At 39.6% G+C, this 19468-nt stretch overlaps 1 protein-coding gene and 1 long non-coding RNA gene across 3 annotated transcripts; both read right to left on the bottom strand.

Annotated features, from left to right (window-relative positions):
* Window positions 1–5052: 5052 nt before the first annotated feature.
* LOC127956579 (uncharacterized) lies at window positions 5053–6545 on the bottom strand. The gene is made up of 3 exons (XR_008153598.1): window positions 6239–6545; window positions 5885–6009; window positions 5053–5191 (listed from the first exon to the last, which is right to left on the bottom strand). It is a non-coding gene; the product is annotated as an uncharacterized LOC127956579 (long non-coding RNA).
* Window positions 6546–12438: 5893 nt separating this feature from the next.
* On the bottom strand, window positions 12439–15050 carry LOC127956411 (uncharacterized). 2 transcript variants are annotated; one of them, XM_052554283.1, is made up of 4 exons: window positions 14331–15050; window positions 14148–14220; window positions 13171–13812; window positions 12439–13072 (listed from the first exon to the last, which is right to left on the bottom strand). In XM_052554283.1, the coding sequence occupies exons 2-4, from the start codon at window positions 14173–14175 to the stop codon at window positions 13035–13037; spliced, it is 708 nt and encodes a 235-aa protein (XP_052410243.1). In that variant the 5' UTR covers window positions 14176–14220; window positions 14331–15050; the 3' UTR covers window positions 12439–13034. The 2 variants fall into 2 exon arrangements, with proteins under 2 accessions (XP_052410243.1, XP_052410253.1); XM_052554293.1 differs by having other exon boundaries at window positions 14148–14217.
* Window positions 15051–19468: the final 4418 nt, after the last annotated feature.

Raw genomic sequence — 19468 nt, 5'->3', positions numbered from 1 at the left:
GAGAACTACGCAAACTTTCAAACACTAAAATGAGATCAGAGCAGATTCTGACTAACCTACGGTAGACACCTCTGATTGGCCACTGCTTTTACATCACAAGTTGATCTGCGTGCCATTGGTCTTTATGTTTGCTTATGTTTTCTGCATAGTGACGCATTTAAACACTCTGAGGTATGTTACTCCTCGATAACAACCGGTAAAAGCACACAGGCTCATCTGGGTAACATGTTCTCATTTCATGCTAATACAGCTGCTGCCATTTTGCTACGATTGTTTTGTGTGCTGTAATGGATAAGAGAACTGGTAAGAATTTAAAACATTTTCATCTTAAATCTTTTATCACCATAATTATTTATGTGGTGAAATGTTGTGTGATAAATGGTTTGACTTTTAGTCAAACTGAAGTTACCAACATTTATTTTGGTAGCTATTTTCTGTGAACTACAAGAACTGCTGGTGTTTCCAGCTAACCCATTACTTCATCACAACTTCTCTATACAGCTGGGTTCATCAACCATTACTCCTTCGAGGACAGCCAGAAACCTATGAGTTATGATGGATCATCAGTTAAGCTTCACAGACCACATTGCTACAACGACCCGGTCCTGCAGGTTTGCCTTATACAACATTAGGAAGATTAGACCCTTCCTGTCAGAGCAAGCAACCCAACTTCTTGTCCAAGCTCTTGTTCTCTCCAGACTGGACTATTGTAATGCTCTCCTGGCTCTTGTATTCTGTTGTTGTTCTCTTGTTGGTCTGACTGCTTCTATTGTTCTCATTTGTAAGTCACTTTGGATAAAAGCGTCTGCTAAATGATTAAATGTAAATGTATGTGTAGTTTTCCAACAAAAATGATCATTAATTCTTCTCTCTTTAGACAAATTCAATTAAGCTTATGAGAAATTTGAATCAAGTATTGAATTTGGAAAAACTTGAATAAATTATGACAATTGTAATTTTGGTTGAATTATCCCTTTAACAGTGAAAAGGGAGCAACTTATAAAAAATATATAGTTGTTCATGCATAATATATTTAATATATATAATTTATAATTTTTGAAAAAGAAGCAGATTAAGACAAATGCGAAAGAGATACAAATTGAACTCATGTTTTCAGATACAGTAGGTTTACTTAAAATGTTTATTTATAATTTGTTGTTGGTTAACATTAATGACACGGATAGGTACTTAATTATGAATGCTGTTCCTTTAAGATGAAAGACATGCATGGAATACACACGTTCAGTTTTCACGCACCTTTTCACATTCACTTAATCCAAAACTCTATTTACTTGAGATATTCTACACGAAAGACGTCTGGACTGCTGTGTGTGTATTTGAGCTCTGAGAACTGATTGCATGCTGTATAAGAGAACTGTATTAGAGCACTTCTGTCATCCTGCCTTCACTAACTTTAAAGGGGTCATATGATGCTGCTAAAAAGAACATTATTTTTTGTATTTGGTGTAATGACGTGTTTATGTGGTTTAAGGTTAAAAAAACACATTATTTTCCACATACTGTACATTATTGTTTCTCCTCTATGCCCCGCCTTCTGAAACACATAGATTTTTACGAAACTCATCTTTCTGAAAAGAGAGGTGTGCTGTGATTGGCCAGCTATCCAGTGTTTTGTGATTTGCTGAAAGCCTCAAGCGAGTGACGGAAATGTTACGCCCCTAAACATAGAACCCATTATAAACATGATATAAACATGATATCTAGTCATGTCTTCTTTTGGAAATATAGAGTGAGCGGAGGCCAGAGTAGTAACAAGTTCAGATCATTTTACTGACTCAGATCTTTGAGTGTCGTTCAGCAACATGAACTAATCTTTTCTCTCTCCGTCTCTATCGGACTGACAGGAAGAATAAAAGACTCGGACCTCACCTGTCGATTCAGAAACCATATGTTGCGTAATGCGCATGTGCGGTCAACACAAAATGAGCGAATCACTCTCTGAGACAAGTCTGTAGACCCGAGTCATATTAAAGATTCGTTCAAAATGAACGAAACGTTCATGAATAACAGGCAACAGACTGCATCAAGATTCAAAAATGGATTTCCGGCAATTACTGTAAGACAGCATTCCTCCTCCTGATGACAACAAGCCCAAAGTGAGTGAGCTCGGAAAACAGTACTAAACTTCATGTTTTTGAGGTTAATTTGGTTTACGGTAAGTTCATGACATGTTTAAAATAAATTACATGTTTGTAAAATATTTCATCATACAGAATAAAATTTTTACTCATTTTGCACTGATTTATGCGATCTGAAGAGCTCAAACAGCTAAAAGAGCTAGCGATTACTCTCTCTTATTAATTCACGTCAGCTTTGACATCAGTGTGATATCATTAGCAAGCCATCACCTCAAGTGGACAAAGAGGCACTCTGGGCATTGTTGTGATATTAATTTGGTTTTATAGTTTTTTTAGTTTAGCAAAATCATCTGTAAATGTCAGCAGCCATTACACTTGTGGAAACTACAGTGCAACTTATATTGTCTTTCTTCTGTTAATTACAGAAACTGAGTTTTCTTTCAATTAAAATATCTGGCACCAGATTCATCCTTCTGTCATTAATCTGCACCTGATACATTAGCAATTGGAAAAAAACTTAATCGACAACTATTTTGATAATCTATTACGCGGTTTGAGTCATTTTTTAATACAAAAGTAAGACATTATTTGATTCCAGCTTGTTAAATGTGAATATGTTCTAGTGTCTTCTCTCCTCTGTGACAGTAAACTGAATATCTTTGAGTTGTGGACAAAACGAGACATTTGAGGACCATTCCTGGGCTTTTGGGGAAACACTGATCCACATTTTTCTGACATAGTATAGACCAAACAACTAACCGATTAATTGAGAAAATATTCAACAGATTAATCGACTATGAAAATAATCCAAAATCCCTAATCATTACGTACAAGTGCATTGCATTGGATCCCCTGGATATAAACCTCCCTCTCTATTCCTCTTTAAAAAAAATGTTCTCTTTGTTTTATCATTTAGTAAACTTTATAGATTTCAACCTTATTATTCCTTCTTGAGTCTCTTTAACAAGAACTTAGATTAATGTATGTATTGAATAGTGACTGTGTGACCTATATGAGGGAACAACCAGTGATACTGTGGTAGTAATATCAAATGATAGCCTATAGCGATCTCATCCGGATACACATACACCAGTAGAGAAGGGCCGTAGCTGGGGTCAGCAGGGACCCGGTGAAGGTTGTACAGTGGGCCCTGTTTGAAATAGTTTAATTCATATGTTCATTCTATTTTTTGATTTGTGCTAATTGCACAATGTTTAGGTTGTTTCATGTTTGTAGGTGTCCAGGTACAGAAAACAAATAATTAAATATAAAAGAGCACTGCATAGTCTTCACTGTAAAAATTTAATTAACAATCAAACCAAAAATGTATTCAGACACCTTCAACTTTTATTACATTATCACAGTTTATTTGCTCTAGTTCATAAAATGGTAATAAAATATGACAAGAACTCTGAAATGTCAGAACAAATTAATCTTGATAATGTCAGATAACTTTGTGTGTGTGTGTGTGTGTGAGTGTGTGTCTCTGTACACACTCACCTGTGAATACCAGCTCTGATCACAGTCAGTGTGTGTGTGTGTGTGTGTGTGTGTGTGTGTGTGTGTGAGTGTGTGTCTCTGTACACACTCACCTGTGAATACCAGCTCTGATCACAGTCAGTGTGTGTGTGTGTGTGTGTGTGTGTGTGTGTGTGTGAGTGTGTGTCTCTGTACACACTCACCTGTGAATACCAGCTCTGATCACAGTCAGTGTGTGTGTGTGTGTGTGTGTGAGTGTGTGTCTCTATACACACTCACCTGTGAATACCAGCTCTGCTCACAGTCAGTGTGTGTGTGTGAGTGTGTGTGTGTGTGTGTGTGTGTGTGTGTGAGTGTGTGTCTCTGTACACACTCACCTGTGAATACCAGCTCTGCTCACAGTCAGTGTGTGTGTGTGTGTGTGTGTGTGTGTGTGTGTGTAAGTGTGTGTCTCTGTACACACTCACCTGTGAATACCAGCTCTGATCACAGTCAGTGTGTGTGTGTGTGTGTGTGTGTGTGTGTGTGAGTGTGTGTCTCTGTACACACTCACCTGTGAATACCAGCTCTGCTCACAGTCAGTGTGTGTGTGTGTGTGTGTGTGTGTGTGTGTGAGTGTGTGTCTCTGTACACACTCACCTGTGAATACCAGCTCTGATCACAGTCAGTGTGTGTGTGTGTGTGTGTGTGTGTGTGTGTGTGTGTGTGTGTGTGTGTGTGAGTGTGTGTGTCTTTGTACACACTCACCTGTGAATACCAGCTCTGATCACAGTCAGTGTGTGTGTGTGTGTGTGTGTGTGTGTGTGTGTGTGTGTGTGTGTGAGTGTGTGTCTCTGTACACACTCACCTGTGAATACCAGCTCTGATCACAGTCAGTGTGTGTGTGTGTGTGTGTGTGTGTGTGTGTGTGTGTGTGAGTGTGTGTCTCTGTACACACTCACCTGTGAATACCAGCTCTGCTCACAGTCAGTGTGTGTGTGTGTGTGTGTGTGTGTGAGTGTGTGTCTCTGTACACACTCACCTGTGAATACCAGCTCTGATCACAGTCAGTGTGTGTGTGTGTGTGTGTGTGTGTGTGTGTGTGTGTGTGTGTGTGAGTGTGTGTCTTTGTACACACTCACCTGTGAATACCAGCTCTGATCACAGTCAGTGTGTGTGTGTGTGTGTGTGTGTGTGTGTGTGTGTGTGTGTGTGAGTGTGTGTCTCTGTACACACTCACCTGTGAATACCAGCTCTGCTCACAGTCAGTGTGTGTGTGTGTGTGTGTGTGTGTGTGTGTGTGTGTGTGTGTGTGAGTGTGTGTGTGAGAGAGAGAGAGGGAGAGAGAGAGAGAGAGAGTGTGTGTGTGTGTGTGTGTGTGTGTGTGTGTGTGTGTGTGTGTTTGAGAGAGAGAGAGGGAGAGAGAGAGAGAGAGTGTGTGTGTGTGTGTGTGTGTGTGTGTGAGAGTGTGTGTCTCTGTACACACTCACCTGTGAATACCAGCTCTGATCACAGTCAGGATTGTGTGTTTTATTCAGTAAATCAGACAGAATCACGTACACAAACCCCACAGGAGTCTGAATCTCTGAACACGACACTGTGACGTTGAACATGATTCAGCTCAGATGAAGAACCTGTTTTAAAACACAGAACAAATTACTGCAGTATATCATTATTATTGGAAGGGTTCTCTTACAACAAACACTTCAACATTTCTGCAAAAGGTCACCTGACAGAGAAGATGTTCAGAGGATCATCTTCTATAATTTATCATGCACAAATATACTTCTTCATTTCTGAAGGTGCATAGAGGAAACTGAGCATCTCACAGACCAATGAACGTGATTGTTTAGATCAGATTCAGGCTTTACTGTGAACACAGTTTGCTCTCTTGATGAACTGCCTTTAACTGTCATTCTGCATTATTGAGACACTGTTTTCCAAATTAATGTTGTTCAGTTGCTTTGACGCAATGTATTTAGTTTAAAGTGCTATATAAATAAAGGAGACTTGACCCTTGTGTCTGTTCTGTTCACCCATGTTTCATGTTTTTCTTCAATAATACATATTCTAAAAATACATTTGATTAAGAAGTGAAAGCAGTTAGGTGTAAACTGTTGTTTTCTACATGTCAGATCTTATAATTCTTCTACAAGCATCAGTCTCTACATTACACTAACAGACACGTGCACAAATAAACTCATGCACCTGACGTTTGGCATCTGAGCAGAGAAGACATCTTTTAATTATTGATAATAATGTTTATTAATAATATTTATACCATGCATAGTCAAAGGAAACCTAGAATTAGGCTATTAATGACTTACTGAAATCTTCACGTACGAGCCGAACAGAGTTATCAAACCGACTGATGTCTTTTCTCTGTGTTAGTGATGAGGAGCTCTTTATTCACTCTGTAGAAAACTCGTGAATATGAATCCAAACCAGTAGCCTACAATAAAAGAGTGAATAATAATAATAATAATGATATTACAGTAACATCCAGTTCAATTAAATTCCGCGTTTTCGTAAGTAAATTACATAACTTTACTGAGAGAAAATATGCATGTGAGAGATTTGATACACTATTTTACATTTGCAAACCCACTTTCTCCCCAATTGTTAAGAACTATGTTCACAATATAATCAGGTTAATCAAAGGTATAAGATCAAAGTCGTACCTGCACGCGGGTCTGAGGCAGGTGATGGGTCACTGTGAGCTGAAGGATTCTTATAATGTTCCACACAAAGAGAGGCGGGGTTAAGAGTGAAGAGCCACGCCCACCGCTGCTGTTTCTGCAGAATCAGATGAAAGTGACGAGGAACGGACTTCCGATCATTAGTGCCTCGGTTTCTATAGCAACAGCGATGTTGATCAAAGACTACAAACCGATGACACGTCATGAGTCATTCACAGACTGTGACGCTCGTCTTTTCTTGACTGATAACTGCGATAAGAGTGTAAACACAAGCGTGTGATGTGTGTGACTAGAAAAACTAATCACCTGAATATCTTTTAATCACTAAAAGCAAGATGATTTTATTTTAATCTTTACTAAATGTTTTACTATGCCCTCTAATTACGAAGACCTATTATTACAATTGTTTTATATTATTTATATAATGGTTGAACCCTTAATCCATTACACGAGACATTTTAGTTATCATTTTATTTTAAATTAATATACAAAATATACAGATAATATGCAATATAAATAATCAACAGATAATGCTTTAAACAAGACAATACAATATAATAGTTAGAACAAAGCTATGACGCGGTGTTTTATTATTATTATTATTATTATTATTATTATTATTATTATTATCGCTAGTGTCAGCAATACATTCAGAGCATGAAAAAAAGCAACGATATGTGAACTGGTATTCCTGCCAGGAACAAAAGAGCAGATCTCGGTCAGGATGATGTTTAAAGTGAGTCAGACTGAATCCTGGTGTTCGCACGAGCTGTTCAGCTGTAAACAGACACTACTGAATGTCAGTCACGTGCTCTGAATGCCATTTCACTCACTTAAACACTCCACCCCGGTGATTGATTTATACACCATTAATCACCATAGTTCACCTGAACCACGGAGAATTCAGTTTAACAAAGGCTGTTGAAGCAGGATTCATATCTCTCTATTGATGATTCATTCAAAGGCAGTGCATAGACTTCCTAAATAAATGAATGTATTTGAAATCTCTTTGGATGAAGCGTCTGTCAAAAGTATAATATAAAGCTCTGTCTGTGGAGCACGAGACACTTGTACCCAGGCTTTATTCTGTCTATTCCTCTGCTCTCCGCTCATCTAGAACCACAGTTCACTTAAACTACATTAAACTCAGCTCATTCCTCTGTTTGACAGAAGCTCAGAACAATAACTTAAATACTAACTTAAGTACAACTGAATCATTGTGTGCTCAAAACTTGAATGAACTACGCGCTTTAATGAAGGAGTGGAGCTGTTACTGTAAGATCCGCTCTACTTTCACTTTCACTTTCGCTCCTCCTGTAACTATGGTGTCTGTGAGGTGACATGCCGCTTCATGAGTCGTGTCGTGGTCACCACCAGGGGCGTCGCAGCCGTGGGGGAACACCCACACTTTTCCCGGTGAGAGGGTTCAACACCCGCACGTTTTCTGCAGTTTTTCAGCAGTTTTGCACAAACGCCTTACTACAGTCGCTCCTCCGTTTCTCTGGCCAATCTGTTGCTGTGTCCAAATTCAGGGTCTACATCCTTCGGAGGACTCATTTGAAGGATGTTACGTCACAGCGCCGCGACGAAGGCTGTCCAAATTCGTAGGATCCACAAATGCGTCCTCCTTTTCCCCAAATTGGAAGGATGGGTGTGGTGGATCCTTTTGCGTCCTACTTATCCCATAATTCTTTTCGGCAGGACTAAGCGAGCTGTAGCGGAGTGGGGGAGGAGTATTATTCTCGGTGTTTTCTAAAAACTGGCTTTTCAAAAATATATATTTTCAGTGGGTTTTCTAGTTAGGCATTTTGTTTTAGCGTTAAGCTTTTTTTTTACATTTGTACGGGTATATGTAAAAAAAAAAAAAAAAAAAAAAAAAAGTTTACTTTCGTAAACTAGCTTCTTCCTTACTGCCTGTTTGAATATCCCCTTACACACAGCTTATTTGTTAGTGATTGAAGCTGTTTTAAGGACGAAAGAGCAGCCAGAAGTGTTTATGAAGCTCTGGGGAGAGAACGATGAGCTCTTCACCCGCGTCTTGCTTGGCGCTGTCACGGTTGCTAGGCGACAGGATATGAGCAACGGGTAAGGGAGGGAACTGAAAGAAGTGTAGGCTGTCCAAATTCACAAACACCGACTTCCGGTTTTTGCGGTCGTCGGAGGACCCATCCTCCTTCAACCGGGTAGGAAGGATCCTAAGGAGGATGCAGACCCTGAATTTGGACACAGCTGTGTCTGCGCTCGCTGCGGCTGCCTCCTCCCCCCTCCCTCTCAGACATGACACCGGCTTTGAGTGTGACCGGATCATGATTGGCTGTTCTGCCTCAAGTCCCGCCTCTCTTGGGGTGTTCTCGGTCTGCTTGTGCTGAGGAGGCGGGAACTTATGCTTATGGTTATTTACATCTCCCTTTTCCAGGTACTTTGAATCCTTGAGTGTTTATGCTTTGGAGGTTTTAAATAAGCTTGATATGTGTTTGGGAAGATGTTCTGTTATCGTTTTGTTGACATGTCGAGTGTTTTAGGTATTATATTTACATTTTTAGCATAATGCTAATTGCTATTATTGGGATATTGTTCAGCAGCATAACTAAATTCGGTTATGTAACGTTATGTGGCATGCAATGTATAACATAACTGTGATGAAGAAGGCGGGGAATTGACGAGGAGGGGGGACAAACTGCCATTTGTTAAGCAGTGTATTTATGGGTTAATTGCCATTGCAACTGATTTTGATATTTTGAGCATTGTTTGTTGATTAGCTGAATACTTTTGTGGATACTTACCTGTTGTGTTTTATTGTAAGGTTACCTGTTGATGAGAAAAAAGTGAAAAATGATGACATTGTTTGCATACCTGTTGAAGAACTATGAAAGAAAAGTGTATATTATCTTAATGTTTAAAAACAGTAAATTGTTACAACATTTATACCACCAGAGAAAAAGCTTTCTGTGGGTGTTTTACAGTGTTTTATATTAGGGGTGTGCACGGATAGTCGAACATTCGAACTGCTCTAATTCTTTCATTTTAGCTGAGCTTTCAACGTTGTTACGAGAAAGGATGAAACTGAATGTTTAGTTCTTGTCACATGATCTGCGGTGCGCTTGTGGTATTCAGAAAAGTTGAGATGTTTTTAAACTCGATGAGGTGCGGACGCGCCTGGAAAAAACGAGCGCGTACGCATCACGACCGCATCGCTTCCATTATGAGCGCGCATACCACGCACGTACATTGGAAATAACGAACTTGAGCAAGCAAAAGACGCGATATGTGTGTAAGAACTGCGGTCTTCTACAGTACTTCAAATATGCCGTGGAGAATCAGAAAGTGACCGAATTCAAGAACAGTGTTAAGGCATCTCTCAGGCCGGCGACACACTGGATGCGTGGCGCAAGCGTCTCAGCCGCGTGGCGTGTCGTTTTTAATTCGGCTCCCATGTTAACAGGTTATAGCTTACAGACCGCCTGCGTGAGACGAGCGGAAAACGCGTGCATGCTAGAAATAGAACCGACGCCTATTTTTACCGCGACACGCGTGTGTGTTGGAAGCGTTTCCAGGCAAAATATAATCGGAAAATGTGTTTTTATGTCATTTTGTACACAAATACATATGAATTCATGATATTTTGATATTTGAAAGTCTATAGGTTGACATAAATTCAGATATAAATGTAAATATAAATAATTATCGATTTTCAAATATTGCACCTGTCAAACATAATCTATTTCTTTTTTTTAAAAAAGTTGATATTGTTGTCATGAAGACAAGAGCCTGGTCTGTCAACAGACTCCCTCTACAGCAGCAGCGCGCCAGCGCCGCGTCAGGCACGCTTCTGGTGTGTAACCCCTCATTTACACTGAACACGTGTGCGGCGCATTACGGCTTCGACACGGCTACCGGAGCTGATCGCGCCCATTCTAGTCAATGCTTGTGTTTACACCGGCCGCAACGCGGCGCGTTTCAGAAGCTTCCCAAAAGCGGCACTCCGCGCCACTTCGCTAAATATAGGCGCCTAGTCTATTTTTGATGGACGCGCGTCCAAGTCGCACCGGAAATACAAAATAAAAGTCAAAAATCCCTGTCAATTTCAAAATAAACACCCTGTGCAGACTCCCAAACGTATTGCATGTATATTGGCAATATATCCTTGGTAGGAGACAAGAAATGGACGACGAGAGATTCATTCTGGAATCAGAAAAACACGTCGGACAGGCAAATCACGCGGTCTCACGCATCCAGTCGCTCCGCTTCTGATATGCTCCCGGTGTGAGTTGGCACCGCGTGGAGGATGGAATAAAACCTTGTCGCAGCCGTAATGCGCAGCACACGTGTTCAGTGTAAACGAGGGGTTAAGACACAGAATCCGCCACGCTTCTGGGACACTTCTGGGACGCTTCAGACACGCGGCGCTCAAGCCACGCAGCCTGTGTGTCACCGGCCTCAAGCAGCGAATAAACACTGCTAACTTGGAGAATGCAGTGAAAACTCTTCTTGCGTCTGCCCAAGACCCGCCTCGGCACAAACATCTTAGGTTTCTCGATGAAAACATGTAGAAGTAAGAAAAAAAAACTTTATTGAACATTATCAGAACATTTTCCTTGATGCGAGTGGAGCGTCACCAATGATGAAGAGGATGCAATGCCCACTCGTCGGAAAAGGCTCTTCAGTCAGTTCTTCAGTGATGATTACAGAGAGTCCAGCCGAGACGAGTGGGAACAGTTCTTGCTGGAGCCATGTATTCCACCAGATGAGGATCCCATTCAGTGGTGAAACGAAAATACAGTACGAAGTGCTTCACAAAACGTATTCACTAAAAGCACACCGTCACCCCTCGTTTACACTGAACACGTGTGCGGCGCATTACGGCTGCGACACGGCTACCGGAGCTGATCGCGCCCATTCTAGTCAATGCTTGTGTTTACACCGGCCGCGACGCGGCGCGTTTCAGAAGCTTCTCCGCGCCGCTTCACTAAATACAGGCGCCTAGTCTATTTTTGACGGACGCGCGTCCACAGGAAATACAAAATGAAAGGCAAAAATCCCTGTCAATTTCAAAATAAACAGCCTGTGCAGACTCCCAAGCGTATTGCATGTATATTGGCAATATATCCATGGTACTTGAAACCCCCAAATCAGAAAAACACGTCGGACAGGCAAATCACGCGGTCTCACGCATCCAGTCGCTCCGCTTCTGACATGCTCCCGGTGTGAGTTGGCACCGCGTGGAGGACGGAATAAAACCTTGTCGCAGCCGTAATGCGCAGCACACGTGTTCAGTGTAAACGAGGGGTTATTTGTGAGTCCCGACGTCTGTGTCGTCAGAGCGCGTTTTCTCCGCGGTGGGCCTTATTGTTAACAGACTAAGGAGCCGACTTTCCCCCGATCATGTTTACACGCACGTGTTTCTAAACAAGAACATGTAAAACAATAGAAAAAAAGCAAACAAGATTTGCTGACAGTTTACAAGTTTCAAAGTTAAGTTCTACAATAGCCTAATTGCTGCAGGCTGCATTACGTTTTTTATTTGTTCACTTTTTTTATTTTATTTTTATTTTTTTATTTTTTTTAATCTGTGTTTGCACGCATTATTAAAGGTTTTCAGATACAAAACACGATGTGTAATGTTCAAGCTTATTGTGCTTGTTCAAAATGACAGAAACAATAAATGTTGCTGAAAAATAACGTCTGTCTCATTAAACTTAAAAAAAAAAAACTTTTTTGTGAGCTCAAATATTAAAATGTGATATTTGCGGAAAACGCCCATCCTTACTTTCTGTAATTCACTGCAGTTTGTACATGCTCCATGTTTACATTACAGCTCAATATTATTAACTTTTTGTATAGAGTAACACGTGAAGATGTTCATCTATATGAAACTGCTTTGATAGTGTTAGATGCTTTACCTTCAGAATATTTTTCTATATAATATAATTTATTTCACTGTGCTGTGTTTTAGACTGAAGTTTAACGTTTAAAAAGTATGTTACTATTTCTTATCAGAGGTGTGGCTGTCTAACAAACTTGTTTAACAGGTTGATGTGAATCATGATGTTTCGGTCCATCACTACTAAAAGATCTTCTTCAAACAAACACGCAGCGACAGGCTCAGAGTGACGCCCCTCGGGTGACTGAATATCAGACAGAAAATAACGCTGGACTCTGCTCTGACTGCTGTTCATCTGAAGCGTTTGACTTCTGAAGACAGATCATCTCCAGAACAGGGAACAGCTTCAGACGCTCCTCTGAGCAAGAGTGAAGATGTGTGATGAAAACAATAACTCAGAAACAACACACATGCATGCCTTCATATCTTTGTGCTGAGATTGATGGACAGATGAGTCTTGAACACAGTTGAGTTCAACAGCAAACACAGACACAGACAGCGCTCAGAATCACAATAAATCAACTTTATTCTTTCAGTGTTCTGATATTTGACCGATGCCCCTCTGAAAGGAAACTCACTCCTCTGGATAGCGACACAGAAAGCACTTTATATGAACAGAGAACATCATGAGAAAGAAGGGTGTGTTTATTCCAGTTGTTCAGAGTCACTGGCAGCTCGTGCAGTGATCGTGTATTACTGTGATCGCTGCATGATTTAATACATCGCTGATAAGAACAGAAGTGCTTTAGGAGTCTTGTGTTTCGTAATCACTGAGACTGTAGTTTCTCACGGACACTGTTTGATATCCATGATGTGTTTGCAGCACTATTACAGAGTCCAGTTTTTCTCATCAGAGCCAGTCTGATCTGGTCTTTCCTCTCAGGAACTGCATCAGCTTCATCTGGAGACTGGATATGGTAAACTCTTTCCTGAAACTACAACAGAAATGAGCTGTTTAATACAATCGCAGAAATCTCTCTTTAAGATCAGTGTTGTGTGTATTTGAGAAGTAATTAACAGAAACAAGACGTACAGCTGACATTAAGAACGTCCATGCTGTCGCTCCTCTTCATCTGTTTGATGAAGAATCTCCCTCCGTTCTCCGTCATCATTCCTTCAATCTTCTGCAGCAGATCTTCAACTTGACCCTTCACTTTCTTCATCTTACTGAAACAGTGAGACTTTCCTCCACATTCAGTCACGAGTCGCTGCAGATCCTCATGATCTTTGGGTTTCAGATGTTCATCAGTGGTCTGATCCAGATCCTCCAGATCATCTCCATGTGTGAACAGAATCATGATGTACTTCTGAACTTCAGGACCAAACAAACACTCAATATAATCCAGGATCTGTTGCTCATTTTGCAGAGGTTTCTCCAGAGGAACGGTGAGCAGAACTGAACTGAGACCTGCTGAACATCCAGAGAGCAGCTGCTCTCTCATCTTCTCCAGCTGCTCTTCATTCAGATCTGGATCCAGTAGATCTGGACAATCAATCACAGAGACCTGCTTCCCTCTGATCTGAGTCTGACCCTCACACACTTCAGATTCATGCCTTTTAAACCTCTTTTCTCCCAGGATCAAGTTCCCAGACGAGCTTTTCCCACAAGTGTTTCTGCCCATCAGAAGAATCCGCATCACTGCATCATCTGGACTGGAGTCAAAAATGAAAATATCTGAAGTGACAGAAAATATCAAATATGAGTGTAAAAACACAAGGCTTTTAAACGAAGGAAAAAAACAACACGAAACACTACAAACAGCACAAAAACTGAACTCGTAACAGCAGCAAATGAACAGATTTCAATTACTGCAGTCAGTGAAAATATGATCTAAACATCTGTCAGCTCCATGTGACGACATTTCCACGTTTCTGAGTCATTTATAATGATATTCAGTGAAAACAACTGATTCACGAGGAACATGGTTTCAGAATGAATTATATTCTGACATTGAGACCAAATGAATGCACTGAGTCTTTCTTAAACAGAGTAAAGAAACACCGTCTCACCAGGAAGAGTTTTAGTCACTTCTGCCATCTTCACTGCGTCTCAGATCACATCAACATCAACATCAACATGCTTCTGACAGAACACAACAGCAACACAATCTCCATTAATACGTGCCCTGGTTTAGAAGAACAATAATGGAGCAGGTTTGCATTAAACACGCGGTTGAGGAATGATAAAGTCACCAGGAGTCAGCTGCAGCTCAGGTTTGATCAGATTCTTTCTTCTTCTGCTTCTGACATGAAAACGCTCCTCCCCTTCGCATGAATCAACATGTAGAACTAGAGCTGGAAAAACATATCAAATATCAATCTCTCATCTTACAAAACAAACAAAACTCGTCTTAAAAAAACCAAAGTGCCCAAAACGTTCTGCTTTTAAAGTCAGGGTCTACTGGTTTAAATGGAGAGACACAGAGGAGACGGAGAACCAGGAGCTGAAAACAGAAACACTGTCTGTAGAAGAGGACATTTATCATCTGTAACACCGCGTGTAAACACTAGATGACTGTAGAGACCTATATTTACAGTGATGCACACAGAGAAAGCTTATGTTACTCATACATGTCATAACTTGATCAATCAAGCAGGATGATTTTTTTTTACATTATAGTGCACTATAACTGAGTGTTTACATGCTATATGAACAGAGATATGGACAGTCACATATGTGTTGATATTGCCAAAGCGCGTCCGCGAAGAAAATCCGTGAGCGAGCGGAGAGACCCGCGCTACAGCAGTGCGCGCTCCCGATCTGTGTCAGTAAACACGTCATGTGGCTCTGTTGAGACATTGCGCGTGGCGCTCGTGCACAGGGTTTAACGAGTATAGTCAGCATAGTAACTCAGTTAAGACATAGGCCTACTGTTTATATTTTTATATGTACAAAGTCAGCCCATTCTTAAGATATATGTTGCCCCTTGGTAATATTATTAGAAAATACGGAATTAGCTTCCACTGTTATGCTGATGATACTCAGCTATATATCTCAACGAGACCAGATGAAACTTCCCAATTATCTAAGCTAACAGAGTGTGTTAAAAATCTAAAAGATTGGATGACACACAATTTTCTCCAATTAAATTCGGATAAGACGGAGATATTAATTATTGGACCAAAAAACACTACACAGAATCTTGTAGATTACAATCTGCAACTAGACGGATGTACTGTTACTTCCTCTATAGTCAGAAATCTGGGTGTTATTTTAGACAGCAATTTGTCTTTTGAAAATCATATTTCCAATGTTACAAAAACAGCATTCTTCCATCTTAGAAACATTGCCAAGCTACGAAACATGTTATCTGTTTCTGATGCAGAAAAGCTAGTTCATGCATTTATGACCTCTAGACTGGACTATTGTAATGCACTTCTAGGTGGTTGTCCTGCTTCGTCAATAAACAAGCTACAGGTCGTCCAAAATGCAGCAGCTAGATTCCTTACGAGGTCAAGAAAATATGATCATATTACCCCAATTTTACAGTCTCTGCACTGGCTACCTATTAAGTTCCGTATCAGTTACAAATTATCATTACTTACCTATAAGGCCCTAAATGGTTTAGCTCCAGCGTACCTAACTAGCCTTCTACCACGTTACAACCCATCACGCACCCTAAGGTCACAAAACGCTGGACTTTTGGTCGTTCCTAGGATAGCAAAGTCCACTAAAGGAGGTAGAGCTTTCTCACATTTGGCTCCCAAACTCTGGAATAGCCTTCCTGATAATGTTCAGGGTTCAGACACACTCTCTCTGTTTAAATCTAGATTAAAAACACATCTCTTTCGCCAAGCATACGAATAATGTATCTTTTATTTGTGAGTGTAGTTGCATCTGATCAAAGGTGCATTTTTATTCAATTAGCTTGGGTTAAACTAATTTTACTTTGTTGGATCAGCAGCTATGCTAATGATGTCTGTATTTTGTTTCTATGTTTCGCCACGGGATTTACATCCCGTGGTAACTAGGATTTACACAAACTCCAGTCTGGATCCAGAACACCTGAGAAGAGATGATGCTGACCCTCAGAGGACCCCAGATGATGCTAACCCTGAATCAACAACAGAACTAACAATTATTCCTAAATGTGTGACTGAATCATATAATAACTTAATTAATAATATTGATAGTTCATCGTCTAGCTGACTACGTCTTGTATTATTATTATTATTATTATTTTTTCTAAAATCCTGTCAAATGTGCACAAACTACTAGCTACTACTAAATATTGTAGAAACATAATTTTCTGTAAAGTTGCTTTGTAACGATTTATTTTGTAAAAAGCGCTATACAAATAAACTTGAATTGAATTGAATATTTGATAAATATTATTACATTTTAGACAAACTGGAGACAATAACAGTATTTAAAGTTGGCATGCAGCCAGAACGGTGTTCCCTTACTTCTGTAACTTCTATAAAATAAAATGAAATTTGGGGGAAGTCGTGGCCTAATGGTTAGAGGGTTGGACTCCCAATCGAAGGGTTGTGGGTTCTAGTCTCGGGCCGGACGGAATTGTGGGTGGGGGGAGTGCATGTACAGTTCTCTCTCCACCTTCAATACCATGACTTAGGTGCCCTTGAGCAAGGCATCGAACCCCCAACTGCTCCCCGGGCGCCGCAGCATAAATGGCTGCCCACTGCTCCGGGTGTGTGCTCACAGTGTGTGTGTGTGTGTGTTCACTGCTCTGTGTGTGTGCATTTCGGATGGGTTAAATGCAGAGCACAAATTCTGAGTATGGGTCACCATACTTGGCTGAATGTCACTTCACTTCACTTCATAAAGAAGCAAATCTTTGGATGGCTCCTCAGTGCAGTGTATTCACTCCAGTGATCTGAGAATGTTTCTGTCCAGTGTCCAGTGTGTGAATCCCATCAGATCCGGGTCACAGCGTTTCTTCCCAGGATTCTGTTCTCCAAACCCTTCTTTGAGTTCCTCCGTTTGTTTAGTGTTCCTCTGTGTATTGATCCACTTTAATGGCGTGTTTCTCGAGGTTTGTAGAAATAAGGCAAAGTCAAGAATAATGCATTTCCACGAGTTTAAAAATATCCCTCTTTAAGAGAAAGACAAAATCAGCTAATGAGCTTCTTATTACTTTACCAGGAAGTGTTTTAGACCTCGTCACTGTCTGAAAACAGACAAGCGCACAAAGATGCATGGTTTCTAGAAAAACACATGCATTAAACACGTAAAAACAATCTCAATATATATTATCTGTGTGAGGATTTTGACTATTAATGAATCACACAGAGGTGCAGCGAGTTTAATCTTCAAATCCTAGCCATGTTCGCCAGTAAGGGAGCAGGTCGGTCAGAATTACATTTATATTTAGGGATGGGACGGTTCATTGAAAAAACCGAACCGTTCAGTTCTCCACAAACGTTTCGGCACGCGCTGGGACCGCTGTTCAACTTAAATCTGACAAAACATCTGTAATATGGTTTACTATAAATAACACGTAAAACAAACAAGATATGTTTCTGTTGATGTATGCGCATTCTGGATTCCCAGACATTACAACAACAGCGATGAAAAACACCTCTACAAATCATTCACTCTTGTTCAATACTAATACTAACACTGGATCAGTTCATTCTCTTAAAGTGGCAGTCTTTATATTAATCGAACAGCAACAACCGAGAAATCACTCACTGCTCTTGATTATATATATATATATATATATTTTTTTTTTACTTTAATAAAGAATCATCTTTAATTTATACTCCAAAATGCAATGCTGTTTTATATTTGATTACTTTAATTTCTGTACCTAAAAACTAATGCAAGACCTACCTAAAAAAAAAAAACCCTGAAAGTCAGTTAATTTTATTTGTATCTTTACTCTATTGTATTTATTTGTGTTGTTGCTTGTATTTAGAACATTCTTAATAATATGATAATGTATTTTTTGAAAGTATATATTTTCCATAAACATAGCACATACAACTTATACCGAAACCGTGAAACAAACCGAACTGTGGAAAAGTTGAACTGTTCCACCCTAATATTTACATAATCATTTGGCAGACAGACGCTTTCATCCAAAGCAACTTACAATAGATAAAATCTATATATATATATAAAAAAAAAATATATATATATATAGTACAGACCAAAAGTTTGGACATAAATTTCAGTGTGACTCTAAAATCTTCATAGTCATGAAAATAAAGAAAACTCTTTGAATGAGAAGGTGTGTCCAAACTTTTGGTCTGTACTCTCTCTCTCTCTCTCTCTCTCTCTCTCTCTCTCTCTCTCTCTCTCTCTCTCTCTCTCTCTCTCTCTCTATATATATATATATATATATATATATGTAAAATGTATATAATGATAGATGTTTTAAAAGAGCATCTTAATGACAAACTAGCACACTGTTTTACATATGGGGATACAGTTTTTTTTTGTGCCAAAACTTGAAATTGATTTTCCATTTCTAGGCTTTAATATGTAGCCTAGTGTACAATGCTTATTTATTGTGAAGGTGATGAAGGAAGCAACAGTAGCTCTAGTGCTGTTAGTGCTCCTGATGTTGAACAAGAGAGGGAGGACAGTTCAGCTTTTGAGTCAGAGCAGGAACCTTCAGATAAAGTTTAAGCTATCAGCAAAACTAAACATGGCTATACTCTTAGAACAATATGTGCTTTATAAGGTCATCAGTAGTAGGACTGTGATCATTGGGGCATACAACTGTTGGCTGCATAATTAATATAGATTATTGAAAGTGCTTATTTCATATTGGTTTACTTTCTACAAATAAAACAATGTTTTGAACATTACACCTGTTCTTTTAACCATTTGAGCACAGAAAACTGAACACATCAACAAATAGATAATATAACCACTGATTAACCCTTCTCATATGGGTGAAAACTATTAATAATTATCTTATTGATATAACTGCCTATAATTTGGTTAAAAAAATAAATTTAAATGATAAAAAGAGATAAACAGTTTTCTGTACACGAGGCAGCTGAGGATGCTTTAACACTGCTTCACTATCAGAAGATAAACCTAGACATTACAATGAGCCAAGAACTATAGTTCTGAAATAGAGAAATAGAGCAAATAACAGCATTCATCAAGAGTAAAGAGATGTGAAACTAACAATAGAGATGTATAACCTCCTCTCCTCTATTATTTAGCCCATGCACCCCAAAAAACTAAACAAAAAAACATTTGGTTCAATAAAATGATCATGTTAACTTTGTAATGATATGTGTCCGAATGATACAGAGTCAGGTGCCGGACAGCTGTGAGATAACGTGACAAACTGGAAACTGTAGTCAGGTTTACTGTTTTAGTTAGAACGCATGGCAAGGGAAATAGA

The sequence above is a fragment of the Carassius gibelio genome, chromosome A3 (assembly GCF_023724105.1).
Source record: "Carassius gibelio isolate Cgi1373 ecotype wild population from Czech Republic chromosome A3, carGib1.2-hapl.c, whole genome shotgun sequence".
Taxonomy (NCBI): Eukaryota; Metazoa; Chordata; class Actinopteri; order Cypriniformes; family Cyprinidae; genus Carassius; species Carassius gibelio.
This window is presented reverse-complemented; position numbering and strand designations above follow the sequence as displayed.

Excerpts from the sequence above, each read along its gene's own strand:
- LOC127956411 (XM_052554283.1), bottom strand. The coding sequence starts at position 14,175 with ATGGCAGAAGTGACTAAAACTCTTCCTG. Across the intron at positions 13,813-14,147 it reads AGTGACTAAAACTCTTCCTG|ATATTTTCATTTTTGACTCC; the intron begins GTGAGACGGTGT and ends CTGTCACTTCAG. Across the intron at positions 13,073-13,170 it reads GGACGTTCTTAATGTCAGCT|TTTCAGGAAAGAGTTTACCA; the intron begins GTACGTCTTGTT and ends TTTCTGTTGTAG.